The 21,574-nt window shown below is 42.2% G+C and overlaps 1 protein-coding gene across 1 annotated transcript; it reads right to left on the bottom strand.

The window, feature by feature from the left end:
* Positions 1–14,978: 14,978 nt before the first annotated feature.
* Positions 14,979–17,377, bottom strand: LOC112068765 (CMRF35-like molecule 5; the record flags this gene model as incomplete). The annotated part of the gene is made up of 4 exons (XM_024135963.1): positions 14,979–15,250; positions 16,083–16,194; positions 16,522–16,863; positions 17,084–17,377. Coding segments are annotated over 4 exons (872 nt in total), but the record flags the coding sequence as incomplete, so codon positions are not given.
* Positions 17,378–21,574: the final 4,197 nt, after the last annotated feature.

Genomic DNA, 21,574 nt, shown 5'->3' on the forward strand with positions numbered 1-21,574 from the left:
TGGCGTACTCTAACCAGCAGCGGGTTAGAGTCTCGTGGCGTACTGTAACCAGAGCGGGTTAGAGTCTCGTGGCGTACTGTACCAGTAGCGGGTTAGAGTCTCGTGGCGTACTGTAACCAGTAGCGGGTTAGAGTCTCGTGGCGTACTGTAACCAGTAGCGGGTTAGAGTCTCGTGGCGTACTGTAACCAGTAGCGGTTTAGAGTCTCGTGGCGTACTGTAACCAGTAGCGGGTTAGAGTCTCGTGGCGTACTGTAACAGCAGCGGGTTAGAGTCTCGTGGCGTACTGTAACCAGTAGCGGGTTAGAGTCTCGTGGCGTACTGTAACCAGTAGGCGGTTAGAGTCTCGTGGCGTACTGTAACCAGCAGCGGGTTAGAGTCTCGTGGCGTACTGTAACCAGCAGCGGGTTAGAGTCTCGTGGCGTACTGTAACCAGTAGCAGGTTAGGTCTCGTGGCGTACTGTAACCAGTAGCAGGTTAGAGTCTCGTGGCGTACTGTACCCAGCAGCGGGTTAAGAGTCTCGTGGCGTACTGTAACCAGCAGCGGGTTAGAGTCTCGTGGCGTACTGTAACCAGAGCGGGTTAGAGTCTCGTGGCGTACTGTAACCAGCAGGGTTAGAGTCTCGTGGCGTACTGTAACCAGTAGCAGGTTTAGAGTCTCGTGGCGTACTGTACCAGTAGCGGGTTAGAGTCTCGTGGCGTACTGTAACCAGTAGCGGGTTAGAGTCTCGTGGCGTACTGTACCCAGCAGCGGGTTAGAGTCTCGTGGCGTACTGTAACCAGCAGCGGTTAGAGTCTCGTGGCGTACTGTAACCAGTAGCGGGTTAGAGTCCTGTGGCGTACTGTAACCAGTAGCAGGTTAGAGTCTCGTGGCGTCTGTAACCAGCAGCGGGTTAGAGTCTCGTGGCGTACTGTAACCAGCAGCGGGTTAGAGTTCGTGCGTACTGTAACCAGCAGCGGGTTAGAGTCTCGTGGCGTACTGTACCAGTAGCGGGTTAGAGTTCGTGGCGTACTGTAACCAGTCAGGTGGGTTAGAGTCTCGTGGCGTACTGTAACCAGTAGCAGGTTAGAGTCTCGTGGCGTACTGTACCAGTAGCGGGTTAGAGTCTCGTGGCGTACTGTACCCAGTAGCGGTTAGAGTCTCGTGGCGTACTGTAACCAGTAGCAGGTTAGAGTCCGTGGCGTACTGTAACCAGTAGCGGTTAGAGTCTCGTGGCGTACTGTACCAGCTAGCGGGTTGAGTCTCGTGGCGTGTACTGTAACAGTAAAGCGGGTTACGAGTCTTCGTGGCGTACTGTAACCAGCAGCGGGTTAGAGTCTCGTGGCGTACTGTAACCAGCAGCGGGTTAGAGTCTCGTGGCATACTGTACCCAGTAGCGGGTTAGAGTCTCGTGGCATACTGTACCCAGTCAACACACTGGGCACGAGTCTATTTCGCTTGGCATAGACTCGGACTCGGGGGGAGGGGGGCTTCATCCGGGCCGAGCTCTTCCCTAATCCAGCAGGTTCATATTACTCTTGGCTCCGGCTAATGGCACTTGTGCAGAGTCCACTTCAACTTATCCGGCACGATTCACTTTTTCAGGAATAGGGCCATTTGATGTTTTTATCCGGCATGTGATGAAATACCAATTCTAAAAAACAAAGAAATATATATTTCACCTCCAAGTCATCGAATTTTCTAGGTCATTAAAAGCTACAATTTGTGACCGTCTCTGCGGTACTATAGCTATCAGAGATGGTCCCTAATTTAGAGAATATCCAGTTCTAGAAATGTTTTTGCTACAGGCTATGGCAGTGTTTTTTGTAGTTACAGTCCACCCAATTGAAAAGTGCACATTCACTTCCATAATGTTTGTTCTAGGCTACCAGCATGTAAGATAAACATGCACTGTCACGTTCCTGACCGGTTTTCTGTTGTTTGGTATGTGTTTATTGGTCAGGGCGTGAGTTTTGGGTGGGCAGTCTATGTTTTCTGTTTCTATGTTGGTTTTGGGTTGCCTGGTATGGCTCTCAATTAGAGGCAGGTGTTTGACGTTTCCTCTGATTGAGAGTCATATTAAGGTAGGTTGTTCTCTCTGTTTGTTTGTGGGTGATTGTTCCTGTGTCTGTGTAATCCACATGGGACTGTTTCGTTTGTTCGTTCGTTTAGGTAGTCTGTTCCTGTTCGTGCGTTCTTCGTCTATATGTAAGTTCATTTGTTTCAAGTCTGTTGACTTCGTTTATTGTTTTGTAGTTTGTTCTAGTGTTTGTTAGTGTTTTCGTCTTGTTGTAATAAATTCAGAATGTATTCATCACCCGCTGCGCCTTGGTCCGTTCATGCACCACAAGACGAACGTTACATGCACAATAATACAGGATACCCTTACAAAATTTCACTGCCTTTAAAATGCAGTAAAACTTCAGAATAATGAATTAATATTTTTTAAATGAATGATATCTGGATTGCTTGCTCTGTGTATTGGCTCTTAGTGGTAATGTTTTGTCTGTGTTAGCTAATTGCACTGTTTGTGCTGCACAGTTTCCTCTGGTCCACCGAATGCTGTTTTGATGTTCTATGACTAACTACATATGTTTTTTGTGAATTTAACAAATATCATGTAGGCCTATCTATTTCTTTCAATATCCTACCTATAATCCACCAGGATTTACAAAACCCTTTTTTTATTGCATTTATATCCATCAATAATTAGTCCAAAATGATTGCACCTGAAAATATGACTATTATGAACACACAAAACATGGATTGTTTGTGTAAGAAAGTAAGCTAGGCTAATTGTTGAAACTAATGGATATGAGGATTTTGTTGATTCGAGATCCTTGTATTTTGTATTTGAGAATACCATACATTTAGCCGCTGTGAATCAAGAAGCAGGTGCAGGCGAAACGTTTAATAAAACAACCAAGTAACGAGACAACATAACAGAGGCGGAATACATGAACACAGGAATAATACCAACCGAGGAATGAACAAAGAGTGGGACCTATAAAGGGGAGGTAAGTCCAGGTGTGAATCATGATGAGTGCCAGGTGTGCGTAATGATGAATCCCAGGACCGGTGGTTAGTGTTCCGGCAACGTCGCCCGCCGGAGGGGAGGAGCAGGAGTATAAGTGACTGACCCCCATTCTGACGCGCGGCTCCTCTATACGTCAACTCGTTGACCCTCCAGAGAACCTTGAACGGCCTCACAAACCAGGGGCTCAGTTTCTTGCAGGGCAGGTGGAGTGGGAGGTTCCTGGTAGAGAGCCAGACGCAATCCCCAGGGTGGAACACAGGGGTCTCACTGCGATGGCAGTCTGCCTGTTCCATTTGACGATGGACGGCGGAACCACTCATCAACCGCAGGAGCCTCGGTCTGGCCCAGAGTCCACGGAGCCAGGGCCGGCTGAAAACCCAAGACACACACTGGAAGGGGGTCAACCCAGTGGACGAGTGACATAACGAGTTCTGGGCGTACTCTGCCCATGGAAGGAGTCGTTGTTTGAGCACATACGGAAGAGGAGCTGACGGAGCGAGTGACATCCTGCTTTAAATCAAATCAAATGTATTTATAAAGCCCTTCTTACATCATCTGATATCTCAAAGTGCTGTACAGAAACCCAGCCTAAAACCCCAAACAGCAAGCAATGCAAGTGTAGGAGCACGGTGGCTAGGAAAAACTCCCTAGAAAGGCCAGAACCAAGGAAGAAACCTAGAGAGGAACCAGGCTATGAGGGGTGGCCAGGCCTCTTCTGGCTGTGCCGGGTGGAGATTATAACAGAACATGGCCAAGATGTTAAAATGTTCAAAGATGACCAGCAGGGTCAAAAAATAATCATCACAGTGGTTGTCGAGAATAGCTACACTGTTTGTATTTGGTCATGTTTCCGGTCGCCTTGCCCTGATTAAAAGCAGTGGTTCGCGCTTTCAGTTTTGCGTGAATGCTGCCATCAATCCACGGTTTCTGGTTGGGGAAGGTTTTAATAGTCACCGTGGGTACAACATCACTGATACACTTGCTAATAAACTCGCTCACCCAATCAGCGTATACATCAATGTTGTTGTCTGAGGTTATCCGGAACATATCCCAGTCCACTTGATCGAAGCAATCTTGAAGCGTGGAATCAGATTTGTTGGACCAGCGTTGAACAGACCTGAGCACGGGCATTTCCTGCTTTTGTTTCTGTCTATAGGCTGGGAGCAACAAAATGGAGTCGTGGTCAGATTTGCCGAAAGGAGGGCGAGGGAGGGCTTTGTATGCGTTGCGGAATTTAGAGTAGCAATGATCCAGAATGCTGCCAGCCCGGGTCGCACATTTGATATGCTGATAAAATTTAGGGAGCCTTGTTTCCAGATTAGCTTTGTTAAAATCCCCAGCTACAATAAATGCAGCCTCAGGATATGTGGTTTCCAGTTTACATAGAGTCCAATGAAGTTCTTTCAGTGCCGTCGAGGTGTCTGCTTGGGGGGGATATACACGGCTGTGATTATAATACAAGAGAATTCTCTTGGTAATTAACGCGGTCAGCATTTGATTGTAAGGAATTCTAGGTCAGGTGAACAAAAGGACTTAAGTTCCTGTATGTTGTTATGATCACACCACGTCTCGTTTATCATAAGGCATACACCCCCGCCCTTCTTCTTACCAGAGAGATGTTTGTTTCTGTCGGTGCGATGCGTGAAGAAACCAGCTGGCTGTACTGACTCTGATAACATATCCCGAGTGAGCCATGTTTCCGTGTAACAGAGAATGTTACAATCTCTGATATCTCTCTGGAAGGCAACCCTTGCTCGAATTTCATCTACCTTGTTGTCAAGAGACTGGACATTGGCGAGTAGTATACTCGGGAGCGGTGAGCGATGTGCCCATCTACGGAGCCTGACCAGAAGACCGCGCCGTCTGCCCCTTCTGCAGGCGCCGTTGTTTTGGGTCGCAAACTGGGATCCGATCCATTGGTGGTGGTGGTCCAAACAGAGGATCTGCTTCGGGAAAGTAATTAGTAACTAATCAAATAGCCACCGGACTATTACATTGACCCTCCCATTTGTTTTATACACTGCTGCTATTCGCTGTTTATTATCTATGCCAGCGTCACGGCTTCATTGCTCCAGACCACCACAAGGGGGAGTTAGAGTTACCCAGCGTCACGGCTTCATTGCCCCAGACCACCACAAGGGGGAGTTAGAGTTACCCAGCATCACGGCTTCATTGCTCCAGACCACCACAAGGGGGAGTTAGAGCACTCATTATGCATTTGGGTCCCAAGGTTTTTATATGACCAATCATATCGAGTGGTTCCAATGACAAATTTGACGCGAGACACCGCTCCCTGGTGACTTTCTTCAGCAAAGACGGCTGACAAAACATTATGGGGGAAGCATATGCATGTAGTTATAACGTCATAACGAGTCAAGCAAAACAATTACAATTGAGAGGAATATGTTAGTTAATGTAGAGTCAAACGATTGTGCATATTTTTTTGTCATAAAGTTCATTCACGAAAATTGCTATTTAGCAAGTTTTTTTTCTGTCATATCCAATACCAGCTGTATCAAACTCCATTCTGTGAATGATGCTGTGTCTGCATGTATGTATTACAATTATACACTTCAACAGTCTTTACCACTCCTGCTCATGGGACATCAATGATTACACATTGTAACCATGCAATAGACGAGAAACATGGTTTAAGTAAAGGCTGATTTGTAATTCATATATACAGAATAAAAAACAGTACATCCACAAGCATGCTGAATGACACGTGAAAGAGAGCCAGGAACCAGATGGGAGTAACAATCCAGGCTATTTGCTCTGAGACCGGCATACTAATGTAATAAAACATGCAGGGAGCAGGTTTCGAACCCTCAACATTCTAGCCCGAAGTCCAGCACGCTATTGACTGTGCCCAAATGTATTAATTGGGGTTGGGGCCGACTGTGACTAAAAACACTTTATCAGTTGGAATCAATAACATATGGAAAGGGGGAAAAAGTATTATTATTAGTTTTCACAAGCAGGATGGGCTATTAGCTGAACAATAGACTATTCAACCTTTACTAAAGAATTGTTTAATAGATGTGAACCCCCCCAATTTGAGCTAGGTGTGAACCCTCCCTCCCCCCAACTTGCAACAAATCATTTGCATCTGTCTTTCCACATCTACCTACACATGTATCTACCCACGCACGGTTAATGTTCTGGAAAAAAACATATATATATATATATATATATACAGTATATACCGTTGAAGTCTGAAGTTGACATATATTTAGGTTGAAGTCATTAAAACTCGTTTTTCAAACACTCCACAAATTTCTTGTTAACAAACTAGTTTTGGCAAGTCGGTTAGGACGTCTACTTTGTGCATGACACAAGTAATTTTACCAACAATTGTTTACAGAGAGATGATTTCACTGATAATTCACTGTATCACAATTCCAGTGGGTCAGAAGTTTACATACACTAAGTTGACTGTGCCTTTAAACAGCTTAGAAAATTCCAGAAAATGATGTCATGGCTTTAGAAGCTTATGATAGGCTAATTGACATCATGAGAGTCAATTGGAGGTGTACATACCTGTGGATGTATTTCAAGGCCTACCTTCAAACTCACTGCCTCTTTGCTTGACATCATGAGAAAATCAAAAGAAATCAGCCAAGACCTCCGAAAAAAATTGTAGACCTCCACAAGTCTGGTTCATCCTTTGGAGCAATTTCCAAACGCATTAAGGTACCACGTTCATCTGTACAAACAATAGTACACAAGTATAAACACTATGGGACCACACAGCCGTCATACCGCTCAGGAAGGAGACTCGTTCTGTCTCCTAGAGATGAACGTACGTTGGTGTGAAAAGTGCAAATCAATCCCAGAACAACAGTAAATGACCTTGTGAAGATGCTGGAGGAAACAGTTACAAAGTATCTATATCCACAGTAAAACGAGTCCTATATCGACATAACCTGAAAGGCCGCTCAGCAAGGAAGAAGCCACTGCTCCAAAACCCCCATAAAAAAAGTCAGACTACGGTTTTCAACTGCACATGAGGACAAAGATCGTATTTTTTGGAGAAATGTCCTCTGGTCTGATGTAACAAAAATAGAACTGTTTGGCCATAATGACCATCATTCTGTTTGGAGGAAAAAGGGGGCGGCTTGCAAGCCGAAGAACACCATCCCAACCGTGAAGCACAGTCGTGGCAGCATCATGTTGTGGGGGTGCTTTGCTGCAGGAGGGACTGGTGCACTTCACAAAATAGATGGCATCATGAGGGAGGAAAATTATGTGGATATATTGAAGCAAAATTTCAAGACATCAGTCAGAAAGTTAAAGCTTGGTCGCAAATGGGTCTTCCAAATGGACAATGACCCCAAGCATACTTTCAAAGTTGTGGCAAAATGGCTTAAGGACAACAAAGTCAAGGTATTGGAGTGGCCACCACAAAGCCCTGACCTCAATCCTATAGAAAATTTGTGAGCAGAACTGAAAAAGCGTGTGCGAGCAAGGAGGCCTACAAACCTGACTCAGTTACACCAGCTCTGCCAGGAGGAATGGGCCAAAGTTCACCCAACTTATTGTGGGAAGCTTGTGGAAGGCTACCCAAAATATTTGACCCAAGTTAAACAATTTAAAGGCATTGCTACCAAATACTAATTGAGTGTATGTGAACTTCTGACCCACTGGGAATGTGATGAATGAAATAAAAGCTGAAATAAATCATTCTCTCTACTATTATTCTGACATTTCACATTCTTAAAATAAAGTGGTGATCCTAACTGACCTAAGACAGGGAATTTGTACTAGGATTAAATGTCAGGAATTGTGAAAAACTGAGTTTAAATGTATTTGTCTTAGGTGTATGTAAACTTCAACTGTATATATATCTTTAAAGGATACCTTTAATGTTTCACTATTTTTATGAAATTCACTCTCCTCTGAGGAGCCTCCACTAACTGTCAGACATTTTGAGTGTACCCATGCTTAGGTTTGAGATGGGAAGGTTAAGACAATGGAGTCACAATAATGCAGAGGATCTACTGCTCTGAGTCAACCATGGGACCAGCTCAAGCATTGTAGCTACGCTGCTTAGGCAGAACGCAAGCGGTCTGAAGCAGATCATAAGGTTGGTGAAATAAAATTGCAATTTAAGCTAATGCCAGGAAAAAAACAAAAACCATCTAGCCAGCTAGTTAACATGTAGGTTGAAGATTACAAGGTTAAGACAACGGGGTTCTAATATCCCATAACTCTTTGCAATTCATGAGACCAGCTTTGCTAATTAGAAACTGCCCTCGTAGTCATTATATTTCTATAGGCAGTAGGCTACACTCTTCTGGGAAGATCACGCTAGAACCCTATATGGAAGATAACCATATTACAGAGATTTACACTAGAGCTTTCCCTTAACAGGCCTACAATCCCCGGCCTAAAGTGGACACTTTCTCCGCACCAAATAAAATACTCCGCAGAGAATAACAATGTTTCAATTTGATGTGCGACATGAGAGATACGTACTTGTTATGCAAGTGTTGCTCACCAACAGATTGAGAAAACCTACATCAGTCAAGCAATTCATCTCAACAATAATCTTCATTTTAATTTGACTTCACAAACAACAAGAGGGCTTAATTGGAGTCTATTTCTCTGGAGCCTAGACCTATATAAAATAGCCTACCTCAGCCAGTTCAGTTATGATGCTTAACAGCCTAATAGAAGTAGGATATTTTTTATTGGGCCTACTTACAATTGCAACTGGTCAAAAATCTAGCATCTTACAAAAAAAAATTATTTATTGAAAAACAGTCTGCACATTTAAACTAAAACAATGTAACTAATAATTAAAAGCTCACATTTGTAAATCCCAAACTCTTAAAGTAATTGGAAAGGTAGATACAAATTATGTGTGACATTGTGGTTACAATGAAGAATGTAGACCATCATGCAAATGTTTCCTATTAGCAGGACAATGGACTTTTTACAGCCCGGCTACTGTTGTGAAAATCCCTCAATTTGCAATGTATTAGATGGTTAAGTACTCTGAAGTGTTACATTTCTAACTCAAAACAGCATTTATTCATCAACCAAATCAAATCAAATTGTATTTGTCACGTGCGCCGAATACAACAGGTGTAGGTAGACCTTACAGTGAAATGCTTACTTACAGGCTCTAACCAATAGTGCAAAAAAGGTATTAGGTGAACAATAGGTAAGTAAAGAAATAAGCCACAGTAAAAAGATAGGCTACATACAGTAGCGAGGCTATAAAAGTAGCGAGGCTACATACAGACACCGGTTAGTCAGGCTGATTGAGGTAGTATGTACATGTAAATATGGTTAAAGTGACTATGCATATATGATGAACAGAGAGTAGCAATAGCGTAAAAGAGGGGTTGGTGGGACACAACGCAGATAGCCCGGTTAGCCAATGTGCGGAGCACTGGTTGGTCGGCCCAATTGAGATAGTATGTACATGAATGTGTAGTTAAAGTGACTATGCATATATGATAAACAGAGAGTAGCAGCAACATAAAAAGAGGGGTTGGGGGGGGGGGGGGGCATAGTCCAGGTAGCCATTTGATTACCTGTTCAGGAGTCTTATGGCTTGGGGGTAAAAACTGTTGAGAAGCCTTTTTGTCCTAGACTTGGCACTCCTGTACTGCTTGCCATGCGGTAGTAGAGAGAACAGTCTATGACTGGGGTGACTGGGGTGGCTGGGGTCTTTCACACATTTTAGGGCCTTCTTCTGACACCGTTTGGTGTAGAGGTCCTGGATGGCAGGCAGCTTAGCCCCAGTGATGTACTGGGCCGTACGCACTACCCCCTGTAGTGCCTTGCAGTCAGAGAACGAGCAATTGCCGTACCAGGCAGTGATGCAACCAGTCAGGATGGTCTCGATGTTGCAGCTGTAGAACCTTTTGAGGATCTCAGGACCCATACCAAATCCTTTTAGTTTCCTGAGGGGGATAGGCTTTGTCTTGCCCTCTTCACGACTGTCTTGGTGTGTTTGTACCATTCTAGTTTGTTGTTGATGTGGACACCAAGGAACTTGAAGCTCTCAACCTGCTCCACTACAGCCCCGTCTTTGAGAATGGGGGCGTGCTCGGTCCTCCTTTTCCTGTAGTCCACAATCATCTCTTTATTCTTGGTTATGTTGTGGGATGGGTTGTTCTTCTGGCACCACCCGGCCAGGTCTCGGACCTCATCCCTATAGGCTGTCTCGTTGTTGTCGGTGATCACTGTTGTGTCGTCTGCTAACTTAATGATGGTGTTGGAGTCGTGCCTGGCCATCTAGTCGTGGGTGAACAGGGAGTACAGGAGGGGACTGAGCATACATCCCTGGGGAGCTCCAGTGTTGAGGATCAGCGTGGCAGATGTGTTGCTACCTACCTTCACCACCTGGGGGGCGGCCCGTCTGGAAGTCCAGGATCCAGTTGCTGAGGGAGGTGTTTAGTCCCAGGATCCTTAGCTTAGTGATGAGCTTTGAGGGTACTATGGTGTTGAACGCTGAGCTGTAGTCAATGAATAGCATTCTCACATAAGTGTTCCTTTTGTCCAGGTGGGAAAGGGCAGTGTGGAGTGAAATAGAGATTGCATCATCAGTTGATCTGTTTGGGCGGTATGCAAATTGAAGTGGGTCTAGGGTTTCTGGGAGAATGGTGTTGATGTGAGCCATTACCAGCTTTTCAAAGCACTTCATGGCTACGGACGTGAGTGCTACGGGTCTGTAGTCATTTAGGCAGGTTGCCTTAATGTTCTTGGGCACAGGGACTATGGTGGTCTGCTTGAAACATGTTGGTATTACAGACTCAATCAGGGACATGTTGAAAATGTCAGTAAAGACATCTGCCAGTTGGTCAGCACATGCCCGGAGCACACGTCCTGGTAATCCGTCTGGCCCCGCAGCCTTGTATGTTGACTTGTTTAAAGGTCTTACTCACGTCGGCTACAGAGAGCGTGATCACACAGTCGTTCGGACAGCTGATGCTCTCATGCCTCAGTGTTGCTTGCCTCAAAGCGAGCATAGAAGTGATTTAGCTCGTGTCACTGGGCAGCTCGCGGCTGTGCTTCCCTTTGTAGTCTGTAATAGTTTGCAAGCCCCGCCACATAAGACGAGTGTCAGAGCCGGTGTAATATGATTCAATCTTAGCCCTGTATTGACGCTTTGCCTGTTTGATGGTTCGTCACAGGGCATAGCAGGATTTCTTGTAAGCTTCCGGGTTAGAGTCCCGCACCTTGAAAGCAGCAGCTCTATCCTTTTTGTTGCCTGTAATCCATGGCTTCTGGTTGTGGTATGTACGTACAGTCACTGTGGGGACGACGTCCTCGATGCACTTATTGATAAAGCCAGTGACTGATGTGGTGTACTCCTCAATGCCATCAGAAGAATCCCGGAACATGTTCCAGTCTGTGATAGCAAAACAGTCCTGTAGTTTAACATCTGCTTCATCTGACCACTTTTTAATAGACCGAGTCACTGGTGCTTCCTGCTTTAATTTTTACTTGTTAGCAGGAATCAGGAGGATAGAGTTGTGGTCGAATTTACCAAATGGAGGGCGAGGGAGAGCTTTGTACGCGTCTCTGTGTGTGGAGTACAGGTGACCTAGAACTTTTTTCCCTCTGGTTGCACATTTAACATGTTGATAGAAATTTGGTAGAACTGATTTAAGTTTCCCTGCATTAAAGTCTCCAGCCACTAGGAGCACCGCCTCTGGGTGAGTGGTTTCCTGTTTGCTTATTTCCTTATACAGCTGACTGAGTGCGGTCTTAGTGCCAGCATCTGTCTGTGGTGGTAAATAAACAGCCACGAAAAGTATAGCTGAAAACTCTCTAGGCAAGTAGTGTGGCCTGCAATTTATCACAATATACTCTACTTCAGGTGAGCAAAATCTAGAGACTTCCTTAGATTTCGTGCACCAGCTGTTGTTTACAAATATGCACAGACCGCTGTTCTATCTTGCCGGTGCAGCGTATATCCCGCTAGCTAAATATCCATGTCGTCATTCAGCCACGATTCCGTGAAACAAAGGATATTACAGTTTTTGATGATCGTACCTCGTCTAATTTATTGTCCAATGATTGCACGTTGGCGAGTAGTATTGACGATAACGGCAGTTTTCCCACTCGCCTTCTCCGGGTCCTGACCAGGCATCCGGCTCTTTGTCCTCTGTACCTGTGTCACTTCCTCTTGCAAAAAACGGGGATGTCGGCCCTGTGGGGTGTATGGAGAATGTCTTGTGCGTCCTCCTTGTTGTAGAAAAAATCTTTGTCTAATCCGAGGTGAGTGTTTGCTGTCCTGATATCCAGAAGCTCTTTTTTGCAGTAAGATACGGTTGCAGAAACATTATGTACAAAATAAGTTACAAATAACGCGAAAAAATACACATAATAGCACAATTGGTTGGGCGCCCGTAAAACTGCTGCCATTTCTTCCGGCACCATTTTATAGACATTAACATCTTTATGTAAAGCGTCTGTGTGTAGCTGGTGAGATGAGTCACCAGCTACACCAGCTCCTTTTTATTGTGAGAAGATGAACACGAAACGAAACACTTTTACAAACTAACAAAAACAACAAACGACCGTGAAGCTACAAAAAGAAAGTGCAGACACAAGCTACTAACGTTTAGACATAGACAATTACCCACAACCTGTCTAATGCCTATGGCTGCCTTAAATATGGCTCCCAATCAGAGACAACGATAGACAGCTGTCTCTGATTGAGAACCACTCAGGCAACCATAGACATACCTAGACACCTACACTGAACACAACCCCATAAACTCTACCAAAACCCCCTAGACACTACAAACACCCTTGACTAGACAAAAACACACAAACATCCCCCATGTCACACCCTGACCTAACTAAAATAATAAAGAAAACAAAAATAACTAAGGCCAGGGCGTGACACAGGCGCAGGACAGCAGATATGAGTAATGAAAACAATTTTACTCAAATATATTACAATACACGTCGTATAAATGCAAGGCCACAAATACGGACCGCAATACAATAAACAATTACTCACAAACAAACATGGGGGAACAGAGGGTTAAATAATGAACAAGTAATTGGGGGATTGAAACCAGGTGTGAAAGACAAAGACAAATCAAATGGAAAATTAAAAGTGGATCGGCGATGGCTAGAAGGCCGGTGACATCGACCGCCGACCGCCGAACGCCGCCCAAACAAAAGAGAGGGACCGACTTCGGTGAAAGTCATGACACATTATGCTTTCGTTAATCTTCTTGATCATCTTCCTTTTTTTCTGTAGCAATTTTGAGCAAATTGCTCAAGGGCAACGGTTGATTCCTCTGTGAAGATGACGTTATTGAATGTCTCGCCAGCTTTGATCCATGCCTGGGCCTGCAGGACACAAAGTTCTTTGTTTGTCAGACGAATCATTGGAATCATTGACTCACTCACGCATTGAAAAGGGCAAGGATCGAGATGGAGTCGCAATCCATGCAGGCACCCGTGAGCTCTGGAACTCCACCTCCGACAGGCAGAGTGAACATACAGTACGTGGCGGGTTCGTCAGGTCTTCGGTTCACCCTGACATTTCCATTCCTCTTCTGACAACAGAACTTGACCAACTGCTCACCAGGCACAGGAAGGGCTGCCCTGCCCATTATGATGTTCTGCTATTCCAAGGACGTGTAACCGAAGAGTGATACTACGAGTGGGCACAGAATATATATCCTTCTCGCTGTGGACCATTTCGCGCTGCTCTGAAACAAGCATGGAGAAACGAAAATGTTCAAATATTCCATGATATTCTTAAAATTTGTGTTGACTGAATATAAGCAAGTGAGGTCTGCTAAATAATCAAGTTAGGTTTCTCCAGAAATAAATAATTCTAAATAACAGACTGGCTTTATTTACAAATTAGTGAGAATGGCTATGTTTAGAATTTGCTTTTTTTCCCGCTCACTCTAGCTTAAATGAAAACAAAATCTCCAAAATATTGTTACTTTTTAACTTCTCACGAGTCACCATCCCGGATCCGGGAGCACCCTCATCAGTAAAAAAGCTGACTAGCATCGCCTAGCATCTAATACTAAATACCTAGCATCTAAATACTAGCATCTAAATATCATGAAATCACAAGTCCAAGACACCAGATGAAAGTGAGGACAACAACCCTAAGCACACAACCAAGACAGCGCAGAAGTGGCTTCGGGACAAGTCTCTGAATGTCCTTGAGTGGCCCAGCCAGAGCCTGGACATGAACCCGATATAACATCTCTGCAGAGACCTGAAAACAGCTGTGCAGCAACGCTCCCCATCCATCCTGACAGAGCTTGAGAGGATCTGCAGAGAAGAATGGGAGAAATAATCGCTGCCAAAGGTGCTTCAACTAGGTACTGAGCATAGGGTCTGAATACTTATTTGTTTATTTTATTTTATACATTTTAGAAAAATTTAGAAAAACCAGTTTTTGCTTTGTCATTATAGAGGTTTTTATGGGGGGGGGGGGGACGATTTAATATAAGGCTGTAACATAACAAAATGTGGAAAAAGTCAAGGGGTCTGAATACTTTTCGAAGCTCAAATCAAGGACAAAGGAAGAACGGCCCGAAGAAACATTAACAATCCTCCTGAATAGAGTTTTGGACCAGAGTTGTAAACTCACTGAGGGGCACTAGAATGTCTAGGTGAAGCATACTTTACAGACTATTCCATGCCTCTGGTGCACAATGGGAAAAGGCAGTCTTGCCTAACTGGGTGATGGCCCTGTGGACTTTGAGTAGCAACCACCTAGTGTCTAGTGTCGTGTCTAGTCGGAGCTTGGAAATAGGGCTATAGTTATCTACATCTGAAGGGTCATACAGTATGCTGATTTCCACATTTTGGGTATTGAATAGTTAACCTTTTTTAAATAAATGTTTTGAATTTATGCTTAATCATTAACAGTTGAAGCGTATATGGTGTTTGCAAGCACACAACTCAGAAACAATGTATTTGGGCAGAGACACAACTTTCTAACAATATCCTGATAGATTTGATAGTTTATTAACAAGGCATGCATTTTTAACATATAATTCATACAGAATAGTACAGTAAGACTATGATTCAGTAATTAAGATCAACTATGAAACAAAGTAAATCTGCCCCTTGGTCTCACCAGAGAGACCTATCTGTTTTCTACTCATCTTTAGTTTCACCACGGATCCAGTTTACCCTGAACTTCACAACAGCAATGATGGTGCACAGGATGAAAAGCACAGCATTACCAATTTTTGGCAGGTAGAAAAATGTTGTTTTCCATCTGTAGAAGAATTAAAAGATTTAGAACAAGTTCCTCTGTAAATTGCTGCAATAAAACATTTTTTTAAGGGGAATTGTAAAGGGAAGATTTCCCTTTTCTAAAGGCAGTGTATATTTAGGCAATAAGGCCCGAGGGGGTGTGGCATATGGCCAATATACCACAGCTAAGGACTGCCCTGTTCTTAGGACACAGCCCTTAGCCATGGTATATTAACCATATACCACAAACCCCTGAGGTGCCTTATTGCTATTATAAACTGGTTACCAATGTAATTAGAGCAGTAAAAATACATGTTTTGTCATACCAGTGGTATGCGGTCTGCTATACCAGTGGTATGTGATCTGCTATACCACGGCTGTCAACAAATCAGCATTCAAGGCTCAAACCACCCAGTGTATATTTAACAGTAGGACACCAGCCATCACCACCACCAACATGCCCAGAGGAATCAGTAGGACGTTTAGATCTACGGAACTGACAGTGAAAATCTGTATATTGTAAAATAAATTCTATGAAAACATCACAGATACATTTATTTGTTTGTGCTGCTATGACTAAATGGAAACATTTGTTCAGCTCTTCACACCTTTTATGTGTGAAACTTGACAATAGAATAGAATGCTGCTACTTCTGCAAACCACAGAGATATGAGGAAGTGGTAAATGTCTCTATAAGTGTCTTGGCCTATACACGGTGTGAAAACATATTAGGAGGGAATTTCTGTGCCCTAAACTCTAGTGTGAAAAACAGAAAATGTTACCTTTCTTCATATTTCTATTGTCATCCATTTGGAAGAGTAAGTGTGAAATACAGCTGAATGAGTGATAATTACCTCATGGTGTCCTTCTCCTTGCCCCCCTCAGGTCCTTGGACTGTGTTGTCAGTCTGAACAGGCTCAGCAGTTGGAGAGAAAGATGATTGTTCAGTGGTTGGAGCTTTAGTTGCTGTGTGGTAAAAACACAAATGGTATTATGACTGGTGTACCAGAGAGACACAGGGTAGACTGAACTATAACAAGATATTGTTGCTAAGCTACATATTGTTGCTAAGCTACAGTATGACCTTCTTGCCTAGCTTATTTAATTTACCCCAACATGTGGATTTTAATTTAGTATTAGTACTGCTGAGTTCAAACCAATGGTAGGACCACTAACTATTCCCAAAAGCTCTAAATCAGGTTACTATCAATTTGTTTTAGATGATCAGCCAGCAATACTGGATAAAACCAGGTTAATACTTAATTCTACAGAATCTGATTGCTCTCAACTCACTGGTCATAGTGGTGGTACTTTGTGTGGTGGTTTGTTTTCTGACAGTGATGTGAACAGGCATCATAAGGTCTCCCACTCTACACCTGTACCAGCCGGTGTTCTCCATCTTCAGTCCACTCATAGTCACCGTTAAGATGTTTCCTCTGGGGGCATCAGTGGTCTGCTGTAGGGTCACTGATTTTCCCTCTGTAGTCCCAGAATTCCTCTCCACACAGGAGCCACTACCATCAATCCTGCACCACCACTTCCTATTTCCAGTGTTCCTATAGTAACAATTTATAATGACACTCCCTCCTTCAACTCCAGTCACCTCCTGTTGGTCCACATAGAGTTCTGGAGTACCTGAACACAGAGGTACAGACACCAAAGAAGGTCCTGAGTGATCAAGTGTTTTTTTGTAACAACTGACCACTAATATCATAATGATGATATGATGTATAGAGAACAGAAAGTAGACATATACCAACACCCCTCATGTCAACTTGAACAATAATAGTGATACCAGTAAATGAAACCAGAACACCAGTCATGTAATCATATGGAAGAGTTACAGGGATCTTACCTGCAGAGACAGATAGTTGGAATCTTTCTATCATGACATCTGATCCACCATTGATCACAAAACACCCGTAACGTCCAGAGTCCACTGGCTCCAGATCAGTCATGGTCACAGTGATTGTTTGCTTGTTGATGTCATCAGAGATTGAGGCCTTATCTGTGCTCTTGAAAGGGTCAGGGGAGCATATTCGCCAGTGACCTACTTTACACATGTCTTTCCCATGTGGTTTGTATTTCAGATCATAGCGACATGGGATGGTGATGGAACCTCCTGTCTTCACAGACACACGATAAGCACCTGTCGACACAACAACAGAAAACAAATTAGATTGGAATTCAAGCAAATTCTCAGCAGAAAAGTCACATTCCATCTGGACTATAATGAATTTAATATAGGAAGTGTTATTGATAAGACAAGCTCCCATCCAAATCTTCCAACAGTCCTACCTGTGGGGTTAGTTTCAGGTAAATGTTGTGATTTTTCAGCCACTCCTGAACCTGTGACCAGAAACCACCTTCATATCGGCAATACCAGAATAAGTGATTTTATGATTCTGTCTCTTTGCAGCAAAATCTGCAGATATAAGATGGTTGTATGCCCCATATACATAACATTCACTAGGCGGTGGCAAGAATTTTGTAGAATAGTTTAAAGTTTAAGTTTTGAATCAATAGTTGTTTTGTGTATCAGTTCAGTTTGGGAATAAGCCTTCTTCCATAGAATAGGATCCCTATTTTCTCCCCCTTCCACTTGCCTCTTCCATTTTTGCGGTAATGCTGTAATCAGTTGGTTGTATATTTTTGTTAGCTGCATGTGTGACATAACTCCACCATTCCTATTCATAATTTCATTAATAAAGATAATTAATTTATTCCTTAAACAATGTATATTTTTCCTCGATCAATTAGTATATTTGAGTTAAACCATAATATTTGTTAAAATATTTGTTCTGTCTTTTCTGGAGGATGAATCTGGAATTGCAACCAGCGTTGTATGGTTTGTTTTAGAAAGGGTGATATTCTTACCTGAATCAACTGAAAGTGAGAGGTTGTCATCTGGATAAAGGGGAAAAGTCCATTTTCAACAATGGGTGAGCCATTCTTACTAATCTGCTAGAGAACCAGTTCGGCTTTAAGTATAACTTTTGTGTGACTGATGCTTTTAGTGAGAGGTTTAATGCTTTAATATTTAATCATTTTAGCCCTCCGAACTCATGTTTATTATATAAATAAGCACGTTTAATTTAATCTTGTTTGCCATTCCAAATAAAGTGAAATATTTTTTTGCTCATATAATTTTAAAAACATATCGTTTGGCGTAGGCAGGGCCATAAGTAAGTAGGTAAACTGGGATATGATAAGGAATTAATCAACCATTCAATTATTTATTTAGGGATATGAATAATGGTACATTTATCATAGTTTGGTTGTAATCCAGAGGTTTAAAAAAATGATCTAGATCCTCTGTGAGGCTGTGCAGGGATCCAAATTACGTATTTAAGAGAACTTGACTCATCATTGCAAAATTATACCGTTGTTTTTAAGCCCTGGATTTCTAGTTCCTATATTTTATTGTTGGATCTGATTTTAATAATAGCTAACATTTCGATTGCCATAATAAATAGATACACCGACAGTGGACAACCTTCTTTTGCGCTTCTTTACAGTTGAATACTTTCTAAAAAGTAGCCATTAATTATACATTTTACACCTGGAGTTGCATTTCATAACTCTAACCCATTGTATAAGAGATAGTCCTAAATTAAAATAGTCCAGGAATTTATAAATAAATTCTTACTTTATCAAAAGCCTTTTCAAATTCTGCTATGAATACCAGACCTGGCATCCTAGGTTTTTCATAGTGTTCTGTTGTTCCAAGTACTTTACTATGTTATCTCCATTGTATCTTCCATGTAAAAAAAACCTGTCTGTTCATGTCACGTCTACTCCCGCTCCCCCTCTCCGGTGCTGTACTTGCTTCTCGACTCCCAGCGTCTGGCGTTACAAATCAGGATGAATAATATCGGATAACACCTTTTTAATTCTTTGCGCTATGCATTTAGCTAGGATTTTTGCATCACAACACTGAAGTGTAAGAGGCCTCCAGTTTATTAGGTGGACTGGATCTGTATACCTATCTCCTGGGTCCTGGGTCCTGGGTACTGTACTTTGAGTACATCGAAAAAAGGTTGATATATATCTCAACTGGTATGCAAACCAGCCCTGGAGGTGTCATTAGCCTAAAGGCTGCATTGCACCAAGAAGTTCCTCCTCTGCAATTTGGCCATGACATGAGTCTTTCTGTCCAGTGTTAATTTGACACCAGGGGAAACAATCCTTACAGTTAACTTCAGTTAGTGGAAATGGATGAGACTGAAAAGATGACATATTCTTGAAGTATTTTGCTTCCTCTTTCAAAATACAATTTCATTAATCATAGATGACTCCATTTGTAAAACGTTTCTGTAAAGTACTATTGGTAGCATTTCTATGTTTAAGATTCAAAAAGATTTTGTTAACTTTTTTTCCCATTTTCCATCCAGTTTGCTTTATTGTTGTAATATATTACTTTTGTTACTTCCTGAATAAGTTACTCCATTTATTTTAATTTTTTCCCTTATTATCCATCTGTACTGTTATTTCCTCAATTTCCTTTCTTAATATGAACTCTTTTGACCAACATTTTATTTTATTTAAAGATGAGTATTGAATTGCATGACCTCTGGAGGCACATTTGAAAGTGTAACATACAATAAGGGGGATCTGCTGTACCTATGTTATGCAGGAAAAAGTCAGTAATAAACACATTTGTCGAGCTTAAAAACAGTTTGTCATCCAGTAAACTTTGATTACATTTCCAATTCCTTGCTCAAGTTGAATTTCTGAGTCATGTGGAAGCCAATTATTTAATGGTCTGACGTCATTCTGCCCCCTATCAGAACCTGTTTTACGTTTGGAACCAGAGAGAAGAAAGTAGTCAAGACGAATAGCTTGATGAAGCCTCCTCCATGTATATCTCACCAGGTCAGGATTTTTAATCCACTAGTTCTAATGTGTCCATGATATTCGTAATTTCCCGAAGTGCATGAGGGTAATAGTTTGTAGTGGGATTTCCAATACGGTCCATTGAGGTACTTTACACTGTATTATAATCTCCCACCATAATAGTACAGTCATTTGTGTGGATCATCATTATTTGGACCATATAGATTCATTAGCCAAATCTGTTTATAGTCCAATAGCATATTTAAAAGGATCCATCTTCCTTGAGGATCTGTTTTGACAACTTGCACATTCGGATCTAAATAATTATTAATTAATATCATCACCCCTTTTGAGTTTCTTTTTTCATGACAGAAATATATTTTTTCCTCCCCGTCCTTTTTTCCACACAAGTTGTTGTAGAGTCTCCTGTAAACATTAGATATTATATATTTTTTCTTTTAGCCAGGTACAAATGTGTTGTATTTTTTTAATCATCTGCTAAGCCATTACAATTGTAACTGGCAATACTACTTCCCCACTTACCATAATGATACCCAAGTTTCAGTTATACTTACCATAATAAATGGTTGTAAACGTACCATTAAAAATTAACCTGATGATTGAGTGTCCATATAACTGTACCATAATATTTGCACTGTTAAGCATTACTGTAGCTGCAACTGTGTAGTCCTCCAATATTACACCCGCTATAAAATCCCCCCACATCTGGGAGGTCTGTTGTTCTTGAGACCATTAGAACACCATCCTGAACCATGACACCCTTTGTCCGAAGCAAACCGTTGGCCGCCGTTTAGCGTAGCCCAGAGGGAAATGTTGGCCGTCCCATGAGAACCTAACTCAATACTGCTACCCTTCACTCACACATTCAAACAAAGCCCAACAGGTATATTGCATGTCTATGAGGGTGCTTCTTAAAGGGGAGCGCGGTAAAAAGAGAAAATATAATGAAATAATATATAGCCTAATAATAATAATAATATTAGAACATAATAATAACAGCACAAAATTATAGATTCATGTTCATATTAAGATAATCACAGCAAATGCATTTCAGCCCAGTCTGTTCAAATAATTGGATCCAATTGTTCGTAAAATGAACATAATGTAAAAAGACAATGGTCCTTCTATATAATATCGCAAAAACAGTTGTTAATGTCCATTACATGCATGTTTAACCCAGTGTTAACCAGCCAGCCGCTCACTAGCAGAGTTAACAGAACCCGTTGACACACCCAACCCAAATTGCCGGTGTGTATCTGAACAATAATATCTGCATGTTTGATATTGAGATGTATTGTTTTCTTGGTGTTAAAAAGATAGTGACACCAATTGTTATAGGATCATATAGTCCTACTCCAGTAGAGAACCTAGACAGGTTATTAACCCTCCTCATCTATCAATTCTTCATCCTATCCTACTGTAGCCCCACAGAGCTGTCAATATTCTTTTATCTTCAAATCTATTCGTTCAGATTCACATCGGCCAAAAG

This window comes from Salvelinus sp. IW2-2015, unplaced genomic scaffold (assembly GCF_002910315.2).
Source record: "Salvelinus sp. IW2-2015 unplaced genomic scaffold, ASM291031v2 Un_scaffold701, whole genome shotgun sequence".
Lineage (NCBI taxonomy): Eukaryota > Metazoa > Chordata > Actinopteri > Salmoniformes > Salmonidae > Salvelinus > Salvelinus sp. IW2-2015.